General features: G+C 36.8%; 1 protein-coding gene across 1 annotated transcript in view; it reads left to right on the top strand.

Moving 5' to 3' along the window:
• The first annotated feature begins 1,688 nt into the window (after positions 1-1,688).
• LOC145987727 (protein GPR107) overlaps positions 1,689-24,435 on the top strand; it is a 54,130-nt gene continuing 31,383 nt past the window's right edge. The window contains exons 1-6 of the mRNA XM_083122325.1: positions 1,689-1,822; positions 7,241-7,351; positions 10,982-11,124; positions 19,727-19,902; positions 23,170-23,276; positions 24,302-24,406. Of these exons, the coding sequence (XP_082978451.1) occupies positions 1,736-1,822; positions 7,241-7,351; positions 10,982-11,124; positions 19,727-19,902; positions 23,170-23,276; positions 24,302-24,406 (729 nt within the window). The 5' untranslated portion in view covers positions 1,689-1,735. The remainder of the gene's footprint in view (positions 1,823-7,240; positions 7,352-10,981; positions 11,125-19,726; positions 19,903-23,169; positions 23,277-24,301; positions 24,407-24,435) is intronic.

Below are 24,435 nucleotides of genomic sequence, written 5' to 3'. Positions count from 1 at the left end.
GGCCCTACAGTTTTAAGTGGAATCCGAATCACTATGTGCCTCCACCGGGTATCGAACCCGGGACCCCTCGATTACAAGGCGACGACGATGAACAGATGTCAGTGGTTCCGAAAGTGTGTGCCGCAGCACCCCGGGGCTCCGTGATTGACTTACAGGGGCGCTGCGAAATGTTCCAATATTTTCACTGAATTGTTAGTCAATGCTATGAATGTTTCAAATATGTGCTTATTTAGTACATTTTTACATAGGAAATGTTTCTGAATTTGAAATACGTGTTTAATTTTTAGCTTAAGGCATGCAATCTTACAAATAACTGAGCGTTGCAAGTGTTAGAGAGGGCTACATTCTGGGCGCCACGGAAAAATCTTGAAACACTAAGGGCGCCGTGGAGCAAAGAAGTTTGGGAATGGGAACCCTTGCTTTAAATGGTCGAAAATCAATCTCTCTGAACCATGGCGAAATGATGCTAGGAGGAAAAATACGAAACACAAGGGAAGAAGGAATATGAGCAATATCACATTGACTGACAAGACACTTCAATCATAAGCATCGCAACCGAGATATTGTGGGCGGGTGGCATTCTGTATAATGCCCAAATATCTTACATACACATAATACACTTTTTCTGGACTCATGGGAGAACGCGTCCCGCTAATGATGAACGTGCGAAGTATGGTAGTATTGCGTCGTACATATCTGAGATTGTATGTTATACTAATTAGTTTGCACTAGCCATTACTAATTGTAAATTACGTAATTAAAAGGGTGTTAATTGGATTAAAAATATCATATTACTTCAATATAGCGTGATTTTTGGGGTAAATTGTTGAAAATAGGCCTAAGTTGAACTGTTATTCTTACTTTTTCAATTGAAGATGAAGTTACAAGGGAGAGGAGTAAATCTCCATTGAGTATAAAAATTTATTGTGAACACCCGTATGTGGACCGCACGCGACGCCACTGACTACACGCCTCTGTATTTGTATTATATTTATATTTCTTTAATGTTTTATATTAACTTAATTACCCCCTTAACACACACAAAATAGCTTACCTTTATTTAATGTTAAACTTTTTTTTAAAGAAAATCACTCATTTTATTAAGCCCCTCCCCCTGATAAACCGTGAGGCCCCCCTAGAGATCAATTCTAGCTATGGGCCTGCCTTGATTGCAAGGCGACAACGTTACTACTATGCCATCGAGGCGCAATCATGCAATGTTTAAATTTAGTAAAAATATTTCAAAAACAACTTTCTGAGTTTTCAAAGCCTCACCTTTTTTTGCCTTGTTTTGTTAAAAAAAAAAAAAAGTTATAGAAATTTACTTTTCCATACATCGGAAGCGCGAGGACCTGTGCGTACGGTGTCAGGCACAACGCCGGCCCTGCCACTGTGACTTTGCTTCCTCAATAAATTTGAAAGGAAAACATTGGCAGAAAAAAATGTTCCAATGATATGCCCTCCATGTCCCCGCGGTGGTGACTCCCTTGTTTGAACATATAATTTAAAGAAATATATAATTGAAATCGAGTCTGCTTTTCAAGGAGACCGTAGAAAAAACTGAAATTAAATTTCTTTCCTTCTTTAGACCCTGTCTTTCTCTTTCTCTCTCTCTCTCTCTCTCTCTCTCTCTCTCTCTCGCTCTCCCTGTCGATGTTCTTATGTTCGTTCCCGCTGACGCACAATGTTAAGATCTACACAGTAGATGGCAATACGATCAATTTAAATTGCGACGATGAAGTTCTTGCCAATATTAATATTATTACTGTCGTTATTTAATTCTAACGGTGTTATTGCGAGAATTCATAAACTTGAGATAAACGTAAGTTGTAGTTCTTTTTATTTGAATTAATCATAATATTAATCAATTTTATGTGACCAGCAGTATTCGTTCTAGGAGGAAGGGTGGGATGGTAAATCCCAAGGCTAAATAAAACTCTGAAAATATAATGATTTAGTATTTATTGTGTTATTTGTGAAATATGTACTTGTTATCAGTTGGAATTATAGCGATACTTTCATTTATAGATAATATGTAAATCTGGTTACAGCAGAAACCAATTGCCGGACATACATTCACCTTCTGGAAACTTAGTTATGTGTATTTCTGAGTTACTTGTCTTCGCTATGTCTTGATGTAATACGAATGTAGTAGTTGTAAAAATCCGCTAAATCATTGTGGTCAATTCGAGTTTCAGATTAACCATTTTTTAATTGTATAAAATTGTTGTTTTTTTTCGTTTAGGGTGGGAGTGTACCTAAAAACAATCTGAACTTGAGGGAAAGTGCAGTACGTAAATGACAAGCTGATGCAACAGTAAAGTTTAGCATATCCTGGTGTTTTAATAATTGACACTTTTTTTGTAGACTATGGAGGAAAGGGTGCTGTAATCGAGTATTTGATAACTCTTAAATATCTGAATGTAATTGTGACGGATACAAGAATACCTATGTGTTTTCACATGTATAATAATAAAACCAAGATTCTATCCCACAAAACTATGCAATAACGCATTGTAAATGATACACCTGTCTGAATTCGTGAAATGTGTGCATGCACATTGATGCTACAAATGCATAAGGAATACTTAACAGCAGCTTTCTTGTAGAATGGTGTTTCCATCGCGGTAAAAATCTGATAGTCCCCGGACACCTATAACTTTTTCGTTTTGTGAATTTTTGACATTCGTATTTACCCATCTGCTTCGCGGAACATTCTTGAATGTGCATTTTTTTGATGAAAGTAATTGCATTTATTTAAAAAAAAGGGTTTTTGTAACTGAAGAACGTACGTTTCCGCAAATGTTTTGTGTGGCTATGTGTCAATGGTTCGTGGGGCTATGTGTCAATGGTTCGTGGGGCTATGCGAGAATGGTGTGTGGGGCTACACATATTTTTTTCAAAACCAATTTTTAACTATTGTAACCTATACGTGACCCTACCTAACCTAACCTTACCGGAAATGGTTCATGGGACTATGCATCAGTGGGTGAATTTCCGCTATGAAACATTCCCACATCACACAAAAAAAACCTTCCAGAAGTTAGACAATGCTACAGGAACTTATTACCGTAAGTAGTTTCTTCTGTAAAAATGAAGAAATCTGTCCGGGGAATATCAGATTAAGCCGCGCGTCAGGCTAAGTTTGCAGCAGGTTTTATGTATCAATCCGCGCGAGAACTGAGCTCAGAATCTTCCGTGCCAGTCTTTCCTCAACCGCCGAGCTGCCTACATCGCAGACACTGAGAAAATCCACAGTGTTGCCAACCGCACAACACATCAAAACCCACATCCATGTCAAGCGGAATATATTTGTGTTTCTTTTTGTCTCCTGAAACATAACATTTTAGAAGTACTTTCGGCGCATAAATTATTTAAAAAATGTGTCATTACTTAATATAAATGCGAAATATCTTCGAAACATGAGAGCATGTGCATGGACGTCCGCAGGATTTTTTCCAGGGAGGGGCAAGGAAGATATTTTTTCCCAGGGGGGCAAACAAATCACATCCCCCCCCCCAAAAGAGTGTAGTTCCCTAAAAAACATTGCTTAAATTTGAATGTATGGTGTTAATGCAATAATTAACACATATTATTGTGGCTAAAATGAAATTATGTGTGAAATACATAATTTTTGGCTGACTTTCATTTTCCAGGGGGGGGGGGGCAGGGCCCCTTGCCCTCCCTTCCGGACGCCCATTAGCATGTGTGTATATTTCGAGCACGCAAAAATAAAAATAAACAAAGATATAAGTATACAACGACAGGCCCTCTTGACTTTAATGAAAAATTATTGTTTTTGGTTTATAAAAAAATACATTTATGAAAACCTTTGTTACTGTAAGACACACGCACTTCAAGTTATACCATTAAAAAAAGCATGATTTGTTATTGGGGATATATACAATCAGGTGCATTGTCTGCTGCTATTATTCTGGTTTCAATTTATGAATCACTTCACTAAACCAGGATTCAAATCTTGGTCTGTCCATTTCTTGCTAATCATCCATCCCTTTCTTTGCACGGAACAGTAAATATATGCGCCTTCCACAAAGACGTCATTGCCGCCAGTGGGTGAAACAATAAGCCTCCCCCTTCCCCTCTCCCTTTCTCGTCGGTTTCTTCAGCCCTGGCTGTGGTTTTGAACGGTGGTATATATAAAAAAATCAATATAACGCCCACGCCCCTCCCAGAGTTAAAGCAAGTCTGGTCCAAATAATAAACATGTTTCTTTTCACGGGGATATCTTTTAATACCGGGGACATTCTTTTGTCGTCAAACAACAAACAATCGTTTCCCCTTCCTAAACTCAAACCACAAATCATTCAACACCCGGGATACACTTCGTGTGCATTGACGGCAAATCTCCTCACGCCCTGTTTTACTTTGATCTTGTTTCCGTAAGGAGGATTATGCATTTTAAAGAAGTTGCTTGATTTGAAGAGCTTTCCCCTTCGGATGAAGCCCACAATAACACTCGCTGAACGGGAGACCTTGATTCAGTCATTCTCGCCGCTGTATAGCACGATTATTAATCACAATAAACATAGGGTTAAAATAGTGGGATGTGCAACATTGGTATCACGGATTCCACGCGCTCTGCAGCGTATTCAGTCTTGCTCGACTCGCACTTGGGCTTCATCGATTCCTCAGCTCAATATAAACTCCAGTTGGCGAATCTGCGGATCCAAGTTCGTCTGCACGGTGATTGCATCCGATCAAGTCCACACCTGCTAATGGATGTATTATTTTGTCTGTATTTTACAAATTAAATAACTGTTTTCTTGCAAGTATGCAGTTGTGTCGGAATAGAACCCGTCTCAGCGGAACTATATTCTGCGCGCACGTTTGGATCTACATATGCTAAAACCTGCTGCAAGGTTAACCTGACGCTTGGCTTAGTACCATGTATGAATCAAGGATTCTGTAAAATTTAAGGTGAGGAAACAATTGGAAGTGGGAAGAAAGTAGTATTAATTGCCCCCGATTCCGGGCTCTGCCCCTGAGGTGATTGACCTACCGCCTCCTACCATGGCCCCTCCTCTGCTCGGGCTACCTGCCTTTTTCTATAGAGTCCCTTTGAATAAAAACATGAAAAAATACGAATGAAAACATGATTTAAAAAAAGTTGAATCCTTGTGGAAATTCGCATATATATTCACGTTGAAAACCAAAGTTTGACCTGGCAATACTGTGTGTTTACAACCTGGATTAGGTTCAAGGAAACCAGCTATGGCAAGTAATGTAGTAGTATTATTTTTATTATTTCATAGAAATGTAACTTCATATTTAGAAATGCACAGTGGCAATTTGAAGTGTTAAATATGTACTATTAGCGCACAATATTTTTTTTAACTTTCAAACTGTAAAACACAAGGGTCGATTGTGCAGTCTAGCCCATAAATTTAACCATATTTGTGTGTTTTTCATGGAGCACCTGTTCATTGACTTGCCTAGGTAATAGACCGTGCATTTGTCATATGTTAAAAATATTTAGAATAGAATAGAATGGTCTTTATTTAAGCAGGTGTGTTTCGGCCTCATGGGCCGTTCTTACAACCATTATGCAAAATCTGCCTTTTCTTTGCCTCTTCCGAGTTTGATACCCAGTGGAACCACATAGTGGTTCGGATTCCACTTTAAACTGTAGGTCCTGTCCCAATTAGCCTTATTGTGCATAAGGTGGACTTATAACATGAAATCAAAATAAAAAAATCTTTGCCTCTTGGATTAGAAATGTTTGCTTTTGGCAGTATGTACAATTCAATTGAGTTTACTTTACATCCATTTACTTGTGATATTTTCTGTGAAGTATAATTATCCTCCAAAAGTGTTTGTGAATAAGTTTGCTAAGTTCAGTGTTCAGGAAACCCCCCCCCCCATCATTTTCTTATACTTTCAAATTGAAATCTGAAGAAAGGCCTTAGATAAATAAATTATGCAGGTTTGGTTTGATTGTCATAGTATTTCTTGCAGAGGTCCTTGGGTAAGGCATGGATATATCATTGTGGGAACGACTTGAGATGACCGGACCCCTCTCCGAATTTCTTCACATTTGGCATTCTCACTAATTGAAGCCTCCTAATCACGAATCTGAAATTAAAATTTGTCAGAAACGTCTAGAAATTGCAAAATAAGCGAAAATAAGGCGTTAGTTTTCAGAATGGAAACTCGATTTTCGAGAAATTTTTTATTTCACAACCAAATATATATATTCCTGATACTACCACGACACCAAATTTTAACTATGTTTGCCTAACCTAACCACGCGCCAATGGTTCGCAATTATTTCCAATTTCTAGATCCTGATACTACCACGACACCAAATTTTAACTATGTTTGACTAACCTAACCACGTGCGAATGGTTCGTGGGGCTAGCGCCACTGGTTCGTGATGCTAGCGTCAATGGTTCGCAATTTCTAGACCGACAAATTTTAACTTCAGATTCGTGATTAGGAGGCCTCAATTAGTGAGTATGTCAAATATGAAGAAAATCGGAGAGGGGTCCAGTCATCTCAAGTCATACCATCATTGTGTTTGTCTTATTATGTCCTTTGTCAAGAGGTAGAAAAACAAAATAATAATAATAATAATAACTGAATAATTTGTAAGTGGAAAATAGTGGAATATAGCACCCAAAACTACTTTCCACAAAACAATTTTACATAGTAAGGTTTGGTACTGGTAGTTATTTTCGACGTGTTCTTTCGCTTTTTTAGTGTTCATACAAACAGTTTTTATTAACAAAAAGCTAATAAAACATTAAATTGCTAACCAAGGCAAAATTTAAGGTATAAAAAATATACACTAAAAACTTAACATTTCCACCCTCTAACAGGATCTTCTTCAGACAAATATTCACAAAAGAAAGTTCTTTTCTTCAGAGAAAGCCCTAGGCTGTTCTGCCAATGAACCTAGAATTCTCTGAAATCCAGCATGGATAATACACTGCATTTGTTCCCGCATCTGGTTCATTGATTCATCTTCATGGTTGCAATTGATGTAGATAAGTAGAAAAACAATATAATGTATGCAAGATACGAATGATTGTTCATGTTTTTTCAAAGTTTTGCCATTGATTTTAGAGGCAGCAATGGGATTCAATGTGCTGACCACACATGAAAGGTCCCTTGGCAGGCCGTGACATTCATAGTTCTGTGCCATGTAGTTTATGTGGTTAAATTTAATTCTGTTTTTACCCATAAAATCAATATTTTCACTTTGCTTCTTTCGTTTCAGAATGATAACAGAAAGTACATAGCTCTCAGTACTTTTGGATTCAAAACCGGAGGCATTTTGGAAGTTGAATTGAAGAGGTTGCATGTGAGCCCTTTCAATGAATCAGCAAAGGTGAGTGTCATAAAACTTGAGATTGTATCAAGTCCTATTTGTCATAACTATATTTCACATTGTGTGTGTGCATTTTGCTCAATATTCACATAATTTTTCAGTAGAAATGCTTAGATACTGGGATTGCAATTGTTGTAAGAAAATAATTTCTTGCAGGGCTTCATTTTGAAAGGAATTATTCATAAATTTTTATTGACCTGACCTTGATTTTCAGATTCTTGATATTGGCTATTAATAAGACATTTTTAGCGACTGTATATGCTGGTTCCAGATTTAAAAGAATAGGCTTCTTCGGAACAATAAACATCGACCCCTTCCTCATATTGTAATCTTTAAAGTAAAGGAGGGCAGGTGCTTCCGTGTTTCCAGAGCCATAAGACCAACTGGTAAGAAATGTAGTTTACAGTGCCCATGTGGTCCAGTATCTGATTAGAAGCAACAGACGCTTTAGATATCAAGACATCTGGATGATTGAGTTTTTGCATGTTTGAGACAAAAATCTAAGCCTTTCACATCATTATATTACTATTTTACTTTGTATTTGTAACATTAAACCTTCCAATTCAGTCACTTTAATTAGCAGGCCACATTACAGGTTGCAATTATTACCGTATTTATGCGATTCGTGTATAATGTGCATCCTGGTTTTTAATAAGAGAAGCTACAAACAATTATATATCATATATAATGTGCAGTACAATTCAGGTTGAAGAAAGGGCTTTCTTAGTTGTAGGTCGTAAAGCTGTTACTATACCGATCAAGAGCAAATGACATCATACCTATTCAATGAGTCAGTCTCCTGTTGCTATGTGAACGAAGAGGAGAATATCATTTTGTGAATGCAATATGTCACCAAACCATGCCATCTCCACAGGCACGTCACCTGATATTGTTCGCATGAGCATGTGAACACTCATGTATATGTCTTAAATTATGTACATATTAAATGCACCCACACACGTATATATATGAAAAAACACTTTGATGTACGAGTATGTACAGAGTGAAAAATCATGGGAAATGGCCATTTCACTTTTTTTTATAATATAATTATTATTACTAAAGAAATCCAACCTGGTAATTTGTATTTCTGCCTGTTAATATATGCAGTTGTGTTGTACGCAGTGACATATTGCTAATGTTTCATGTTGGCTGCCCAAATTATTCTGTCACAATACCCACCACAGTTTTTGGAGGCAAACATTTTGGAAAAGAGTGGGCATTATGCATGAGTAAATATGGTATTCTTCAAGGTGGTACAGTACTTGTTTTGTAAATAGCAAATTAACACCTCCAATAATGTTCCTTGTGTGATATGATTATTTTCTTAATCTTTTGATGGTTCCATACATGAATGTTTCTGCACTTTCTAGAATGCACTTGTGTGCGTCAGGCTGATGAAACAACATGCTGTGTAGTTTGGAATGCTTCTTGCTGAAATGGATGTAGACTAGATTTCAAAAGCTGGTGTATTTTTGCATTGATTGGAAAAGGAAGTCTCTTACAGTGGTGGAATTGTAAAATATATTTCATGGAAATAAAATCTTCTCAAATGTCGATATCTTATTTTTACATATTCTCTATAAATAACAAATTGACGTTCTTTGCAAAGACAACAAATGTGGCTGTTGCAGCAGAACAATGACAGATGCCTCAATGGAATCAGAACATTTTAGTTAATTTTACTTGCAAGTGAACGTGCAGTACTGTTTAAAATGTCAACAGTGTATATGTGCATTTGGTTTATTCACCTTTAGTGTAATGAAATCAAGGTGACATTCCCTGCTATTACATACAGAATGGACACTTAAAATTGTAATAAATGATGACAGTTTGTAGTTCTGCTGACTGGTGCAAAGTAGTGATGATGGTTTAATCTGGTGAAAACTGTTCTGGACAGTGGTGAATTCTGCTAAGCTGTTTTCTTAAAATCTCAAATGCGATGCATTCAAACAATATTTCTGTACTTGCGAGCATGATAACTATTTGTCATATAGTTTTAGATGCTGTTTGTGTGTGTTCAATTTGTATCTTAATTCTAATATTCAGCTGTATTAATATAAATGTAGCAGAGTAGGTGCTCAAGAAGCAATCCTAAGCTCCATATTTGTATGAGCAAGATCTTCCTTGGTTAGTTTCCTTCCTAGTGACTTCCCATGTACACAGCAACAGTTTTTTGACCTGGTGATGTATGAGGGATAGTCAGAAAACAAGAAGGAACATAACATGAACAGAAAAAGGCATTATTACTCTATTTTCTACATAGTCCCCAGCGACATTCAAACGCTTGTTGTACCACTTCACGACTTTCAAGAAACCCTGTTTGTAAAACTGAATGTCCTGATGCATGGTGATTCATCCTGTCCTGATGCATACAGAGTTCAGTGGCGACGTCAAACGCCTGTTCCTTTGAATCAGCTCATAACTCGACTGATGTTGTCTTCTCTAGTGGCTGTGTACGGCCACCCTGGTCTCCAGACTTCTCGATATTGCTAACACCATTGCCACATCATTTGCTTTGGCATTACCTGAGGCCCATACACTTCCACCAGCTGGTTATGAATTTCCGTACCGGAAGTTCTATGTTCTCGTGCTTTATCCTTTGGCCACAATTGCAACACAAGCGCAACATATTACTGACCCAAAATCTCCATGCTTTGTGCCAAATGCACATGTGGGTAACTTTTTTCCCCTGACTATCCCTTGTACTTGCCTGCAATCTGCTGCTCAAGTGTTTGTATATACAAATACCTGCTCAGTTTCTGAGAATATGCTGCCTTTCGTTTGTATCAAATTTAATCACACGGTCACCAGTGGAGCAGGTTCTCAGCCTTCAAAGTGGAGTACATGTTCCCGAAAGTTCAGAAATGAGGAGGTACTAATTTTTTACTAATGCAACATGTTGAAACTCTTGAGTTTAATCACTGTCCACAGAATTATTATGTTAAAATAGCTGATTATGTATTGAAAACGAAAAGATGTTAGCCAACTTGGCTACAATTAATTGCCATAGTCGCATACTGTGTAGTTGAATGGTTAGCAGCCTTGTCTCCAATTCAAGTGGTCCCAGGTTTGGTTCCTCTGGTGGCTCCAAAACCTTGGTGTTGATCCAGCGTTGTGAGGATAGTTGGGAGGTTACTTGAGCTAGGAAGTTAGAAAATAGCAGTGATGAGACTCAATGTCATGTGTTATGAAAAGTTTGTGAAACATGGTTTGTTGAATAGACTCCCATGTAGCCAGACTGTTAGCACTCTTGCCTTTGGTGCAAGTGGTCCTGGGTTCAATTTCCAGTAGGATTCCTAAAAATTTCTGTGTTGAATCAGCATCGTGAGGACAATTAGGGACCCACTTGAAAGGAAGTAGTAGTAGAGTGCTCCAGATCTCGAAAGCCTGATGGGACTTAATGAACTGACTATGCATCCATCACCAATAAAAAAGTTACTGGGCTGTCCTCGACTCTCGGAGGACTGTCACACCATGGAGTTTTAATTTTTTTAGTTTCATGTTTGAAGACATGGTTATTAATATTAAACATTATGTATTAGGTGCTTTTGTTATTAGATGAAGTGAATAGTAGTGTGTGTATGTGGCTTTCTAATTTTGAAAATATCTCTTCCTCTCATTTTTCAGTTTGGCTTCACTCTAGACAGAACTGTGAGTGATGCTATGAACCCTTATCTGGACAGCCATCAGGACAGATGCCTCCTGGAAGATAAGAACCATGATGGGAATGGTGCCGTTACTTATTTCATTTTGGACTTCAAGAACAAACGGTTAGTGTTTACAAATAACCTTGATTTAGGGGTTACCTGTGCTATCAGGAGTGACATTATAAAAATATCCACTTGGTATTATTATTAGGGCTGAGCCGATACCAATACCAAAGTATCGGCATCGGGGAGTATCAGTTGATTTTTTTGTACTGATAACCAGAAATTTTCAGTGGCTAGAAGAGTGAGCAAGAGCAACAGCTTGTCTCAATATTTGTCCTTTTTAAAAGTTCGTTCACCCTTCCTTGTGATAGATTGGAAGGCCAGCACAAGATATTGCTTAGATTTTCATAGAAACACTGGATTAACCCCCACCCTCCTGGGAAGCAGAAGGCAAGATCAAAGGCATGGGTAAGTGAAAGCAGAACCCAAACGTGATCATGAAGGCATGTAACTGCTTAGTGAACGCTGTGGGATATAAACCATTCATTCCCAATTATTGCTTGAAAGGTCATGTGGGTAAGATAGGTGGATGTTATTAAACCATGTGCCGTGCGCTAATGAAGTGTCAGGTGGTTGCGGAGTTCTGGGAAAAGAGGGATGAAGGTTGATGTGAAATTAGCCTTGTTTTATTTATGTTCAAGGAGAAAGTGGATTCAGCAATTTCTTCTTGTCCTCTTCATTTCTATGTCAGTATTTTGTATGACTGCTGGTATCAGCCAATGAGGGTTATTTATTTCCGGCAAGATTAGATCGGGCACATACGGCTTTGAATAACAGTACTAAAGAAGTTTGAGCTTTTGTTTCGAGTCCACTTTAAGCACAGATAGGCTAATTGGGACTGGACATACATTTTAAAGAGGGATACGAACCACTATGTGTCTCCACTGAGTATCGAACCCAGGATCTATTGATTATTGATTATTGACTATTGTAAAATGGCCAAAGCTACATTTGGAATTCTCTGGTAAATAAATAAATAAATTACAAGGTGACAGCGTTACCACTATGCCATCGGGGAGGCCCCTCTTACAGATTTATGTACACCACTACTTATAATAATGTACATAAAATATTAATCAGGAACTTTACTTTTCATGAACTGGACATAACATCATTTTTTTGTGATTCACTAAATATTCGATTTTTTACTCTTTCGACATTAGTTTCCTTGCCAGGACAGTTGTTTTTACACAAATTTTAGCAGTCATGACTACAGGTAAACTAGATGATGTGTTTGCTGTTATATCTCTGATTTTATAACATATTTTTACTATTTATGTAATAATAACTAACAATATTTTACTTAAGAAACAAAGTACAATATAGGTATTATTGTTGTCTTTCCTCCGTTTCTTAGTCTGTGGTTACATACAACATTACTCCATATGCATCGCAGAAATTAAGTACCAGTTAATTAATTTAAATATTATCACAAATAGATGTATAAATTATATTAACGTATTAAATAAACACTTTTATTATTATATTTCTTAGACACTTGGCTTGGAGTGGCTCCCAGAATTATATTTCTAGATATGTCCCTAGTGATGTGAAGAGTTAGTATGACTCTGTAACTAGCCTTTGTTATTTTATACTGGAATTATAGAGGTATCGGTATCGGTTGGAATTGGTCAGGGTATCGGTATCTGCAAATGGTGGTATCGGCTCAGCTCTAATTAATATTTTGAACTATTTAATGAATTAGTGATATAGCAGACTGCTTAGTACTTCATGAGTATGAATTGTGGAAGGCATGTAGAAGAAACTGGCAATAATTTTATTCATGTGATATTTCTAGGGGTCCAACTTCCTTGTGTTGGATGATTTTCAAGGTGTGTACGAGGTGTGACACAAAAAAAACGGGATTGATTGCATAAGTGAAAAACAAAAAGGAATTGGCAACAACAGATTTGGTGATGTCATGCGACACCCCTAGTCTATTTGTGCTGCAAGTTTGGACTCACCTGGTCTCGCCAGTTGGGAGTATTGCGTCATTGAGTGAACACCTGCAACCGTGTTCTGCCGAAAAAATTTCTAGTGTGAAAAGTGAACAAAGAATCAACATCAAATTCCTTGTGAAACTTAAGAAATCGGCAACAGAAAAATTCCAAATGTTAAGTGAGGTTTATGGGGATGATACTTTGTCTAGGACATGCATGTTTGAATGGCATAAACGGTTTTCGGAAGGAAGGGACAGGGTGGATGACAATGAACGTACAGGGTGTGATTACGGAACAAAACATTGCAAAAGTTCGTGAAGTGATACGAGGTGACCGAAGATTTCAGTGGCTGAGTTAGTTAACTTGGATAGGGAAGCTGTTCGATGCATTTTAACAGAGGAATTGAACATGCGGAAGATTTGTGTGAAGGTTGTACCAAAAGTTCTGTCAGATGACAGATCAAGACAACGCATCCGCTCACAAGGCACTATCTGTCAAGCAGTTTCTGACCAGCAAAGACATTACTGTGATGGAGCATCCTCCTTATTCCCCAGACTTAGCCCCATGTGACTTTTTATTTTATTTCTTAGGGTTAAATCTGGCATTAAGGGAACACATTTTTCCTCAGTTGAAGATTTTAAGGCAAGAACGGAAAAGCTTCTGAAGGACCATACTGAAACTGACTTTCAAAAATGTTACCAACAATGGCAGCATCAAATGCAGAAGTGTGAATGCTGAAGGGAACTACTTTAAAGGTGATAACATTGTGGAGAACTAATTCTGCAAGTAGACTGAATTATATGTACAATCCCGTTTTTTTTTTTTTTTTTTTTTTGTCACGCCTCGTATGTGGCAGATTGGCTAGTATTTTTGTTATTTTATGCCACTTTTGGCTAATTGTGATGGTGATAAGTAACGAGTAGATGAAATTGATGAAGGGTCAGTCACAAGGAACTCCTGTACCCAGACCATGACTCGAACTGAGATCTTGTCACCTGTCTGCTCCATTCTGGGAATTATAAGTTTTTCACATACTGCATTCTGTAGATACAGCTCAATCATGTAAGTTCTATTTATTTAATTTCATTCACAAAATTTGTATCTTGATAATGCTGATACAGCTCATTATTGAATTTGTACTCCACATTCAGGGACGGCGACAGGGGTGGGCACGGGTGGGCAAGTGCCCACCCAAAAAATCCTGTGCCCACCCGATTGCCCACCCAATCAAATTCACTAAGTACATACACTTGGGGATATGTGAATTTTTCAATAAATAAGCATATTCTGGTATTCATTACATGTATATTTTACTCATGAATATTATCTATACTAGAAATGTTCACATATCATCATCCCATAAAAAGCTGTCTTAACTTTGTCATTAGAAAGCAAAAGGAATTACTACAGAACTTGAAACAAAATAAACTGTCATCAATTGAATACTTCTATGATTAGAAGCAGCTAGTAGGCTTAGGAGATGCAAAATTATGCAGGGTATGGTCAAGATGAGATCAGGATTTAGGGTGACCTCGAGGGTTGCAGCTCTGGGCTTCACCGGGGGAAACTGCTTGGAAAAGTACTGCATAAAGAAAAGAAGGAAGTACTTCGGATGTGATAAAAAAATGTAGAAATACGTATAACTAACCAGCTCATGTAGGTTAGCGAGAAGTTATAACTGAAACTGTGGAGGGGATTGGGGTGGGTTCTTGGTGTTGTATGATCCGGGCCTTTACATATATAAATCCCGGCCTGCGCATGATTAAAATAATCTCTAAATGAAGAAATAAAAACCCCATCTTAGCATTGCTTCCTGCAGCAGCACAATAAATTATATCGACTTTTTAATTAGATCTACATTGAAATTCCAGAAGTGTCTCTTTCTTTATTTCATTACAATTTTACATACATGTCATCTTCAAATATCTAGTGGTATACAAACAACATCTTTGTATTCGTATTTGTACTAATAAGAAGTAATCACAATAATCACTACAATACCGAGGTGTATAAGTTTTGATGTAACAGTTATGTGGGTTTGGAAAAAGCTACAGAATTATTGAATTAATAATAGCCTATCAGTTACGTATTGATGCGATTTTTCTTGTGATTAACTTACGTAGAATTAGAAGAAGAAAGGGGTTGGTAGGAAAGCTTTGTTTTGAGGGCGTCAGAGAACTAATCAATCACGATGAGAATGGTTTAAACTTTAGAAGCATCAGAGGTTTAGCAGAAAAGGTTAACAAAATATGTAGATGCATGCAGATGAAGTAAAGAAAAAAGGTGTCACGAAGTATCCATTAGAGAATTTTGTTTCTTTGTTTTTAAATCCACTTTTATGCTCAGATAGGCTAATCGGGACTAAACCTACAGTTTAAAGTGGAGTCCGAACCAGTGTGCATTGTGCTTCCCACAGGGTAGGGGTTAATAGAAGCCAGAACCTCTTCATTATAAGGCGACAACATTATGCCATTCGAGAAAGAAATATACAGATAGAACTGTCAGGAAACGTGTCATTTTATCACCACAGAAGATGTGTGATATTAAGAGGGTGTGTTGGCAGAGACAAAAATTTGAGACTTTCGGAAAACAACGTTATTGTTCACGGAGTTAGCTGCCTTGATCCAAGAATGAAACAATGTGAAATTGAAACTACCACCTCAACTTTCGAAGGGTATGAACTAATGAAACTCCACTTTTGAAAGAGTAAGTTGTTGCTGATTCGACTGATTTGTTCTATGTGAAGTCACTTTTCTGCTAATTTGGCTAATGGCGACGATGAGGTTCAATGGTGATTAGGTGATAGTGACGAAGGACGAAAACAAATGCACGCAGACACTGAAAATACAACCCACCACAAATTATTATTTTGACTGTGGTTCCAGGCGCCAGAGATTCGTTCACCTGCAGAATTAAAGTTTCCAGGGTATGCTGGGCATGATAGAGGTTGACATTTGAGCGCTTTCGGAGAGGTCGCGCCATACAACCCAAGTCATCTGCGAAAAAGAGATAAAATACCGGGTATGGTGATCAATTTCGATGAATTCCTTGTCCAAAATCACGTTCTACAAAATGTAAACTATTTGTTACCTCAGTGCATGTGTTCATCTAACGATACGTGTGTTACTTCTCCCGTATGAGTAATGAAGACTAACTTCAGAAAACGAATAGCAACTTAGCAAATAATCTCTTCAATTGTTAAGAGATTTTTAATGTTATTTGATTATTACTTTTTTGGCGATGTTTTGTCAAAATAGCCTTTCGTAAGCCTTGGGATACTTTATGCAGAATGAAGAAAGATATTTTTTTCCGCGCGCGCGTGTGTGTACAAGTACATTCCCAATAAGACATTAATTTTAATCCAAATATCCAGTGGCGGCGATTAGGAGGAACAAGGGGTGAAAGTTCCCCCACGCCACATTTTGCCACTTGTTGCATCCGCACTATGGCCTCTTAATGCTAAGACTTATTTTACCAAAAAAGTAAACTGTCCTTGCCCCCAAGTTTTGGCACCCGATCGCCGTTACTGCAAACATACATTCAGATACATTTGTCAGTTGCAATACCCTTGTAAGCCAAGAAAAGTGATCATTAACCCCAAAGTTTCAGTCAAAAACTCATATGATGAAAATAAAATGATCAGGAACATGCATTTAAATTACGAGAAGGTAATTTAATTCTTCACCATTGTGTATGATCACAATTTCTATCATTGTCGCCGGATAGCTATATAAAATTGAGTGTGTGCCTTGTATTTTTTGCACTTGAAGGACAAAATGTGACGCAACCGATTCACATTTATTTCAGTACATTGACATGAACGAAAGAAGTTGATTAGAACGTATGGGTGCACACACACAAACACTTCGTTTAAATAATTGCGTCCATCGGAAACAAAGAAGTGGAACAAGATGCGAGAATAGATTAGAAAAGAAAGAGGAAACACACAAAACACACACACATGTGTGTGTGCCACTTAAGAGAAACAGTTGAAGAATGGAACGAGAGAAAGTGAAAAGGAGAAAGAGGTAACAAGCAGAGAGATATAAGAAGGCATTAAAGAGTAAAAAAGAAAAGATGAAAAGTAAAGGAAAAAGAAGTGTAGGGAAATCGGGAGTGTAAGAGAGAAGGGGATACATATGCAAACGATATATGTCATACATATATATATGGCCTAACATTGATACCTGCCCACCCTAATCAATCAATATACAGCTTCTGCCCACCCGATGAAAAATTTCTGGCGCCGCCCCTGTCCACATTTTGTTTTTTATTTGCAGATCTAGAGATACTTCTCAAAATGTTTCTTTCAAAGCATCCAAACATCTGTTCCCTTTATTAATATTCATGACTTAACTGTGCAATAAGGCAGGCAGGTCATATTAGTGTTTATACTGTTTGTTTTCCTTCTGATATATTGGGATTTCATTCACTTTATTAAGTCTTAAAGTTGCTTTTAGATTCTATAAATATTCTATGTTTAATCTCAGTCATTATAATTATAGATTGCATCACACATGGTAACTTGAACTACAAATTTACCCTTGTGGTTAGCTAACTTTCAACTGAGATTCACCCAAATTTGTGTCCCATCAGATGTAGATTTTCTGTGCTGGGGTAAGAAGAACTAACATTTTCTGAGGTTTTATAGAAAATTATAAAAACCTAATATTTCAAAATCATCTGATGGAGCTTCACCGTAATTGTTCGAAGTGAATCTTTGATTTTATATTCCTGGCTTTTACATCTATGTTCTGCTCCCAGGTCAACAAAATGTTCAAATTATTTCCTAATGTCAAGCTGGACTTTTGGCAAAATTTACATCTGTTTAGAAATGTTTCTATAGCATTCAAGTGAATCTTCTTTTGATTTGCTTTTCCATTGCTTAGATGTTTGTGGAAATTCCATGGCACTTAGTGCCTATTCTCTAGGCTTATATCACATATATATCTAGATAACAGCAAAAGCAAACCACATGAAGATTCAGTTAACACATTTATGCCCAGATCTGGGAGGGGCATTTAAACGGCCAGCCCAGGCATTTTCTGAATCCAAACTTACTTAAAAAAAAAGTGGCCACCATCTTATATTTTCGAGCTTTTCAAAATGCCACCCTGAAGGCTGCAAATGGCACTGTTTTGTGAACTCTTTCAGAAAGGCAGATAGGAACCGGACCTCTTCGAGGGTTCCTGCTGGTTTCCCCTACCGATGCTCACTTTTTTGCAAAAAAATAATAATTCTGGATTACTTTTATATAAAAAAATTTTTTTTTGGATTTCACGACTTCTTGTCACCATTTGCCAACCCCTTAGGCATCAATTTAGAGCAGGTGCATTACAGTGTGCATTAAGAATTGGAGATGAAAAAACTTTCTGCCAAGTGGGTGTTCAAACTATTGACAGCTGATCACGAGTGGAAAACAAGGGACAGTACTAAGGCACTGTTGGACCATTTTTAACATAGTGCAGCTAGTGTTATTGAACGAATAGTGACAGTGGGTGAAACTGCTTTGTATGTATGGTCCTGAGACAAAATATAAATCCATGCAGTGGTGCCATAGTGGATTACAACTGCTTAAAAAATGTTGCCGACAGAAATCTGCAGGAAAAGTAATGGGTGTGGTATTTTGGGATTGTGAGGGGATAATACTCGGCAAATATCTGGAAAATGGCCCCACCTGAATGCTGAAAGCTATGTGGTCCTGTTGGATAAATTACATTCCCCTTTGAAGGAAAATTCCCCTTTGAAGGAAAAGAAGTGGGGGAAACTGTCAAAAGGCATCCTCTTCCTCCAAAACAATGCTCTTTCCCACAAGGCAGGTATCACAATGCAGAAACTTCTAGATTTAGAGAATGAACTCATTGACCATCCCCCTTATCCCCCTGATCTGGCTCCCTCAGACTATTATATTTTGTTTTTCTTGTATGTACGCATTGCTTGCATGATACAATTATTTTCCTGTAGTTTAACAGAAAACATCAAGAGACTTTGTGAAAACAATGATGAATTTGAATTACCTGATGATATTTGGCATTCATAATTTAAAAAAAAAAAAAAAAAAAAAAAAAAATAGATAGATAGACTGCTTTTTTCACAGTTAAGTTGCTATATTACAACAATGTACCATTGACAACATCCATTATATAACAGATTCTTTTTGTTTAAAAATTACTAACCATTGTTATAACTGTATCTTTAGTCAAAATGAAAATAAATGTCTGATGAAAGGAGCGTGTGTTCTCCTGAAACGTCACAAAGAAAAAACTGTTTTCTTATGCTTGTAATAACCGTAAACTACAGGAAAATTATTATATTTTGCCCAAATATAATTGCTGCAGGAATGTTGTGCCAAGTGTGTTAACCTGAAAGGGAACTATGGTAAATAAAATGACTTTCATTTGCCACTGGAGCCACTATTTCTTTCCGAGGCTGGAATCTTATCAAACCCCCCTCATATTCTCTCAGTCTGAAATCAAACCACGTTGTAAATGCATGTGTAATATGATTAGTTCAGAATTAAGCAGTCAGAACTTGGGCTGTCATCTGTGAATGGTGATACTGAGTTCGTAAAATTGATAGCCAAATAAAGTAAGTTTTTTTTGCTAAAGTTACAGTTTATTATATATTTGTGTAAGAAGTTAATTTCAACTGTATTTGTGCTACGAATTCAAATTGATTTATGTTATTCCATGGTTTAATGCCATACATTCTTTGATCCTCAGATTACGAGTTAATTGCAGCCAGGACCCAGACATCCGTATCTACAGGAACAAGAGCAGCATCCCCGTTGTTCGGCCAAAGAGGTCAACCATGCTTCGTGCCTCCACTCGTTACCAGACGATGATCCAAGAGTATGTCAGGTCCAAACGTGAGGCATCTTTAGCAGCTATTGGTCAAGGTGAGATGGAATAATGTAATTATTCAAATATGTGTGTGTGTGTGCGCGTGCATACAATGGTGACAGTCTTTCACATTGTGTTGAGAACCTCCAGGTGAGTAATATATCTTAAAATTTCTCCCTGTTGAGGCTTCGTTTTGACACTGCTACATGGCAAATGGTATAACTGGTAGCCTCCCACCACTCTTTGCTAAATCACATGGAATCTGTTGCTGATATACTTGTGTCATCTGCTTCACCTAGGAAGCACTTTCCACATTGTAAGGATTCTTTGCATGGTGCTTTTCTATCTGCATTTGAACATTCGCCACAATCTCTCTCACACCTCAACATAAAATGGTGTAACAGGTGATTTCATCCAAGCACCCAAATGTCAACCTCTCTTCATTTAGTACACCCCAGACTGCATTCTTGCAGACTAATGAAGCTCTGGCTTCTTGACTCATAGGCAAGGGTGCCTGCAGAGGGAGCGAGAGGGGTTGCACCGTCCCCCTCTCCCGAGACATCTGAAAAAAAGTTCATGGAATTAAAATGGTGAAATTGTAGCGATATTTTATTTATTTTGTTTTCTGTGATTTGCAGGCAGTAAACTGCCATGTCCAATAAAATGAGAGAAAGTTGTCACCATAGAGAGATTAGAATGTTTACTGCCGTAACTTGGTGTGTTGGGGTAGAAAATTTTTGCTCGGGATGGGATTGAGAAGAAATTTTTATAATCCCGATGTTTGGGACACAATTTTTTTGAAATGCGGTGAAAATCTTGAATTTGGAACACTATGCAAATCCTATCTTATCGGCTGGGGAATGGTAAGAACTTCGGATTAAAGGGTACTTCATATTAAGCAATAAAGTATCGTAGTAATGAAGTTTTCCTGTAATTATTTTTGCACTTCCAGAATAAAAACTGTTAATTTTTTTTAAAGAAATGAGACACTTACAATGCAGAAAATACCAATAATTAACCACTTTTAAATTCAATCCTTGGAATTTCATGACTGTTCGGGATCGCAAAAAATGAGGAAAATATTTCCAGAAGTCGAGATCTGACCTTAACAATTCACGTGCATTAATTTTGATTTTTTTTTACAGTATCCTTTGGTGCATATAAACATGGATCAGTGGTGCCCCGAAGAAGAGTAATTTAAGTGGTCTCTTTTTGATATCTGTGTATCTTGAAAAAGTACAAAATGACGAAAGAAGTATTCATCAACAAAGTGATATGTTGAAGAAGTTATCTCGGGATATCAGCCAGGTGATTTCTGGATAGGCTAATCTCTGAAGATGAGAGTGACGTTAGCTCTTGAAAGCTTATCCAGAAATTATGTGGCTGATATCCCGAGAGAACTTCATCATTTGCCACCAGGAAAGCTTCAAGAATTACTTTAAAGTGATATGTGTTTGTGGAAAGGAAGCAAGGCAAATCCAGTTCCTATTAAATAGTGAAGTTAAGTCTGAACTTGTCTACAATGCTCAAGTATTTTTAATTTGGTTTGAATTTTATGATTTCTAAAATAATAATAACAACAATAATAAAAGGTAAAATATGAGTTTCTCTGACTGAAGGTCAAGATATAAAATCTGACTATGTCCTTCCCTGGGAAAGAATCCTGTGGGCACCCTTGCTCATAGCTAGTATACTTGTTGTCCTTTCATCAATTTCATTTGGTCTTTGTTATTAATAGAGGCATGTATATTTCATTTTTGACAAAAACATGAAATGTGAAATAACACATTGTAATGTTAATTTTTCATGTTTCTGAAAGGGGTGAGGTGCATTTTCCTACCCTGTTTTGTCACGAAATAATGCGAAATGAACTGCAAAATGCAAAATAGACTCTTAAACACGAAATTTATAGTTTATTTACCAACACAACACTTTCTGAAGTCAGAATTATCCTGTGAGTTATGCAATGCACGGAAAATTGATTAATTCTGCTGTAAATATTTGAGAAGCCAAAATGGACCCCTTTATACAGGAATAAACTTAATATTCTGGTAATGACATAAATGTCCTATTAGAAGGGATATGTTTATTTTGTGTAGTAAGTGTAGTTTTTAAATCAAATTTGGGATTATATTCACAGTTTTTAAGACCAAAATGTCATTTTTATATATACCGCTTTTTCACTGCTATAACAGCAAAATTTTATTTTATTTACTGCTTTTGAACCCGGAATTGACTGTTTTTGTACCTAAATTTTGCTTTTTTATTTACCAAAAATATGTGCCTCTGTTAGCCAAAAGTGAGAAAGAGCAAAGTAAAATAAAATAAATAAATTGATCAGTCGAGCATCCAAAAGTAAAGCTCTCCCATGCTGAAAACATTCTAGAAACACTACAAACATTAACATACCAGAACAAACTTCCATCTTGCAGAGGCAGAGGAAGTTGACCGTTTCAATAGGTGCTGTCTTTTGACCGGCAATGGTCGGTTCACAGATGTGGTTGGTTTTCAACGAGACAATCCCCTACTTCGTCGGCTCTTTTGGTGGGAAGCTGGTAGAGTTATACCTTTCACCCTATAACCATTTTATATTCTGTATATATTCACCCATACAGCAAGGTGCTATGGTTGCCAGTGACATCTATTTTCTCTGTTGGAAAAGCAGAATGTGTCTGCTATTGTTAAAATGCAATGGACACCCTCTGGTGTGCTAATAGCACTGGATAAAACTTAAGAAGTTTTAAGTTGTACTTAATTGTACTTAAGTCTTTCTTTAAGGCAAACTCTTTGAAACAATTAAGTAACATATATTTGCATTATGGATCCAGTATCTCAATAGAGAATTCTTGATTTGATTTGATTAATCTGAAACCCAAAATCTAGATTTGATAACCAGATCTTAGTTGTTGGATCCATAAACAGTCTTAAATTGACACACCAGAATTTTAGGTATTTAGGCATGGGCATTTCTTTTGCTTGTTCTTAAACCTCATTCAACCTTATCATCACATTTAGTCTAAATATGAAGGAAACCACAATATTAATGTAAACCAGAAATACAAATTACAAAATATTCAGTAAATAAATTCCAAGATACTGAAACAACATTCATTTTTATTATTCTATCTGTATGGTACCATTTGTTAGAATGATTTAACGTATAGACTCTGCTTAAAAACCTTGAACTGTATAACTGGTAGTTACTGCATGATGGAAGAAAGAGACATTAATATTTGGTTATCTTTCTAAACTTGTGTGAAACCATTACAGAGTATGAATACATTTCCATCCACAAGTTTTAACAATTTGCATCTGTTTTGCAGGACCTTCACCAGCTCAAACAAAGCAAGGAATTGTTGATGACCATAACTGTTCGAAAGTCAACTTACCCATCAGTAAATCCAGCAATGAGCGTTATTACAATACAAGCGTAAGTATTGTTAATTTCAAATGTTGATTTTTGCTTGGGATGGTATAATATGGAATTTTTGTTGATACTGATAACCAATATTCTGTCAGTCCGATATGGAATTATAAGTACTCTGTGACAAATATATATGGTTCGTTTCTTAATTAATATATGCGACAGGGTGACTCTTAACGAGTTTACCTTTGGAAATGAAACTACTCATTTAGAATTTTACTTTACAAGACTAGGGTGTATGAATTATATGTTAATGTTCTGAAAAATAGTAACAAAATGACAGAATTTTATCCAAAATTATGGATTATTGTGTGTGTGTGTGTGTATTGGATCTGTTGAAGTTACCAGTAATTGTAGAGATAAAACTGATTCACTGATGTGCTTATATCATGTGATACATATGACTCACCCTAAATTTGACCATATCTTGTTTTTGTGAAGAAATGAAAGGAATGAAACTCAACAGGATAGATAATATAAAATTGAAGTAATCAATTAGCGCATTTAAGACAAAAATTAAAACAGTTGCTTCTTCATGCTCTGGTCACATTTCCTTGGAGATAGGTTGAAATATAATGTTGTACTGTAGTATAAAGAAATGAAGGATTGTGAAGAATGCGAACACAATCAAAACACTCCATCTGGCTACACTGCAGTCAGATGCCATCTTTTGATCTCCAATGAAAATGTGGTCAGGTAGCAAAATATCAACTGTTTTCATTTTGTGACACTGTTTCTTTTAGTTTTGATATACACTGAAACTCCAATTTTATGTTTTCTCACCTTATACATTTGATCTTCATGGTCCTGACAGAGCATAATGTTAATTTTCCCCTCAAATTTTACATTTTCCTGCATTTTAAGTCCCTTTATCTTGGTCGTCTGAAAAAAAAAATGATGTACCACTGTAGGAATTTTGTGTTGATACTTCCAATATGATAATGCTATTAATAATTTAGAGTTGTCTTGAGCCTATTTAATTATCATGTAAATTACATAAACAGTGATATGCTTCATTTTTTTTATTTCAGTTTGCTGTATATGTTCCTAGTGTGAAGGAAGAAGGCTTGTACAACTTGTATTTCCATAGTTGTCCCAACTATCAAGTGGGAAGCAATGTTGAATACAGCTTCACGGTAAGTGCTAAAAAAATTGTGTTTTATGC

The sequence above is a fragment of the Lepisma saccharinum genome, chromosome 5, assembly GCF_977018435.1.
Source record: "Lepisma saccharinum chromosome 5, izLepSacc3.1, whole genome shotgun sequence".
NCBI classification, from domain to species: Eukaryota; Metazoa; Arthropoda; class Insecta; order Zygentoma; family Lepismatidae; genus Lepisma; species Lepisma saccharinum.
The sequence above is the reverse complement of the archived record's forward strand: the minus strand, read 5'-3'. Positions and strand labels throughout refer to the sequence as shown.